The following is a 2991-nucleotide window of genomic DNA, read 5'->3' as shown; positions in this document are numbered from 1 at the left end:
GAGCAGAGGGCAGCGGGCAGGACCTGCAGCCCAGGCCCTCTGCCACAGACCTGTATATTTGGGCAGACGGGATTTTTAATAGATTTTATAAGCACGGATACAGGAGACAATTGGTAAAGCAAAGGGCTGCTATCTTTTCTCCCAGCATTGCTTAGGGTTTGCAAGCATCTCTTGTTGCTGAGATCCAGGATGCTGTGAATGGCCAGGGAGCACCCTGGGGAAACCCCATCTTTCCACCCCAAAGAGCAAAGTCCCCGTCACTTGCCTGCTGCTGTCTGCATGTAGCCAGCCAGGGTGCAGACTCGCCTCTCGCAGGCTCCACCGGGCAGCAGGACGGCGACGATGGCCAGCAGCGAGCTGAGGGCCAGCAGGGCACAGCCGCCTGCACACAGCACGGCGCTCGTCTGAAAGGACACACAGGGCTGTCAGCGAGGTGGTCCCCCACCACCGTCCCCGTGACACCTTCCCACAAATTCCCCCTCTTGAAAGTGAGAAGTGGGGCCCCATCATGGGCAGCTTCTCCCATCCCTTTCCTTCTACGTTCTGCTGCTTAAATTCACTGTTAAGTCTTGAGCCCATGGTTCACCTGTCACCTGGTCCCAGGGGTTATTAGTATTCGGGCTATGGTGATAATAGCAAATGTATTACATGCATGAAGGGCTACATCACTAATACAAGTGCCATTAGATGCCTGTGATGCGTGTCAGTGCCTCCACTGAGATCTGAAATGTATCTCATGATAGCGCCCACCCCTGCAAGCCTGGCAATTAGAAGGTATTTTGCCAATGATGCTCCACGGCGGGGAACCCGCTGCTGCAAAGGTTTCATTGCAGCCAGCCTCTGCCAACGCAGCAGGCTGCTCCCAGCCCAGCTCACCTCCAGCAGCCCCACTGGCTTTTCCCTGCAGCAGCCATGTCTTTGATTTAGCCTCTTTTGCAACAAAATGGGGTCGTTTGGGCCTGTAACTCCAACTCAGCTCATGCTGTGGGATGATGCTTTGGGGTGCCGGAGGCTATAGGAGTGCCTGGTGGGCAGTGTTTTCCCTGGGGCTGGAACAGTGCGGAGGGGCCGGGGAAGGGGAGTCCAGGACCGCAGACCGACGGGGAGGCCAGCACAGCAGCCTGTCCCCCTGCCATTGCCTGGCCAGCGTGGAAGCAGTTTTGCTATTTAGTATTCTGGCCATAAGATGCAAACTGCATCAGCAACTAAAACTGGGAAAAGTGCTAATTTATGGCAAAACAGCTCACCCTTGGGTATGGGTACCTGATTGCTGCACCGTTGCTGTTTCTGTCCCCGTTGCAGGTGGCATTTCCACCTCTGCCAGCGGGATGGCACTGGCAGTGAAGTGGTCCCTGTACTGGCGGGGACATGTGCCAGCCCAGCCAGGGGCACAGTGTGGCCAGGGGTCATGAGGGGACCCATGACGGGTGCCTCCTCCTCCAGCACCCAGCTCGTGGCAGCCTTCAAACAGCGCGAGGGCAGCTCAGTACCAGCATTGCAGCAGCCACGTCAAGTTCTGTCATTTCACAGCATTTCACGGCAAATTCAGCGAAGCGCTCCTGGCTTTGGTGAGTCACCCTGCAGTAACGTCAGCGTCTTGGCTCCCTAAAGCAGTACAGTTCTAAGAGAGGTCTTGGCCCCATTTTCCTAATAACCTGCGCGGGAGCTGCCATAAGGAGCTCAGGTCCCACCTCCACCCGCCCTCGTCCAGCCCTCTCGCCCTGCCGAGATGTTCTGGTTAGAAATGCACAATTTTCCTTTTTTACTTTTCCCCCTACATTTGAGCTTTTGGGCAACCATGGTTACTATAGAAACAAACCCAATACATGTTGCTATTTGCTCCCCCTCACCAAAGAGTTTACAAATCAGGAGTAAATAATCTGCTAAATGCAAGTTATGCTGCAGGAACCACAGGCAGGCTGGGCGGGGGAAGAAGAACTGGTTTACTCTGTGATGGCTACGGGGGGTCCAAGCAGCTAAAAAAACCCTCCCGACCCTCCAGCACTACTGGTGCTGCCCCACGGGTCTGGCACTGCCCTACATCTACCTGCGTTATTTACTGCTGAGCTGTTTTTTAGCAGCTGGACTGGCTGGTGCTGTGGTGTCACTGCCTGCAGGGTCCTGCCAGGGAGCTGCCGTCACTCCAAAAAGGCACACACTGGTGCTGGTGAGGGATGGGCCAGGGGAGCACGGGCACTGCCCCGACACCCTGGTGTGAGCGCTTCCCCCTGTGCTCTGCAGTGATTAGAAATCAGCATCTTATTTATAGCCTATTTATACACCACACAAGCAATGCAAACACTGTCCTGGCAATAAATTAATTCCTGACATGCAATGTAAAAGGCACGACCATGCAAACAGCTACTGAGAGAAATGGAGAGGCTGTTTCAGCAGGCCTCCTCTCCAGTGCTTTCCAAGCCACTGAGACCCAAAGAGACAAGTGCTGCTTCAGGACAAAAGAGACGAGGTTGGGACATCTGTGACAGGGACCAGTCCCTTGCCCCGACCGTATCCCAGGAGAAACCCACTGGGTTTGGGGTGGGATGGGCGACCCTATCGCGCAGACACCCTCCCAGTGCGGGGTCCCGCAGGGAGAGTAGCCCCAGCCCTTGCTCCCCACTGCTCCCAGGGCAGCAGTGTAGTGAGGAAATATGGACTCATAAAAAAACAGAAGGATTACTCTGCCTGGCTTCTGAATTCCACCTTCCACTTGGCAACATGCAAAACCATTCTCCTTTGCAAGGACAATTAATTATTTAGAGCGATGAATTTTTCAGCAGAAAGGGGTCTTGTGAAGCAGGCTTGTTCCCCTCTTGTGTGAAGCGTATTATTTTTAATGATCTAGGTTCTTCTTAATTATGGTAGCACAAATCCCCTAAAAACTTGCAGCTCCTGCTGGAAACGACCTATGAGCCGCTCAGACTGCTAATCCCCGCAGAAAGGTGCAAAGATGTTTTTCAGGACATAGCACGAAGAAAAAAGGCACAAACA

General features: G+C 53.9%; 1 protein-coding gene across 1 annotated transcript in view; it reads right to left on the bottom strand.

Annotated features, from left to right (window-relative positions):
• Positions 1–1422, bottom strand: part of TMEM211 (transmembrane protein 211) — a 52715-nt gene extending 51293 nt beyond the window's left edge. Inside the window, exons 1-2 of the mRNA XM_009581469.1 lie at positions 1264–1422; positions 266–422 (exon numbers count right to left, since the gene is read on the bottom strand). Of these exons, the coding sequence (XP_009579764.1) occupies positions 266–422; positions 1264–1422 (316 nt within the window). The remainder of the gene's footprint in view (positions 1–265; positions 423–1263) is intronic.
• Between the last annotated feature and the right edge of the window lie 1569 nt (positions 1423–2991).

The sequence above is a fragment of the Fulmarus glacialis genome, unplaced genomic scaffold (genome assembly GCF_000690835.1).
Source record: "Fulmarus glacialis isolate BGI_N327 unplaced genomic scaffold, ASM69083v1 scaffold8007, whole genome shotgun sequence".
In the NCBI taxonomy this organism is placed as follows: domain Eukaryota; kingdom Metazoa; phylum Chordata; class Aves; order Procellariiformes; family Procellariidae; genus Fulmarus; species Fulmarus glacialis.
Note: the sequence above shows the minus strand (reverse complement) of the source record. Positions and strands in the feature narration are given on the sequence as shown.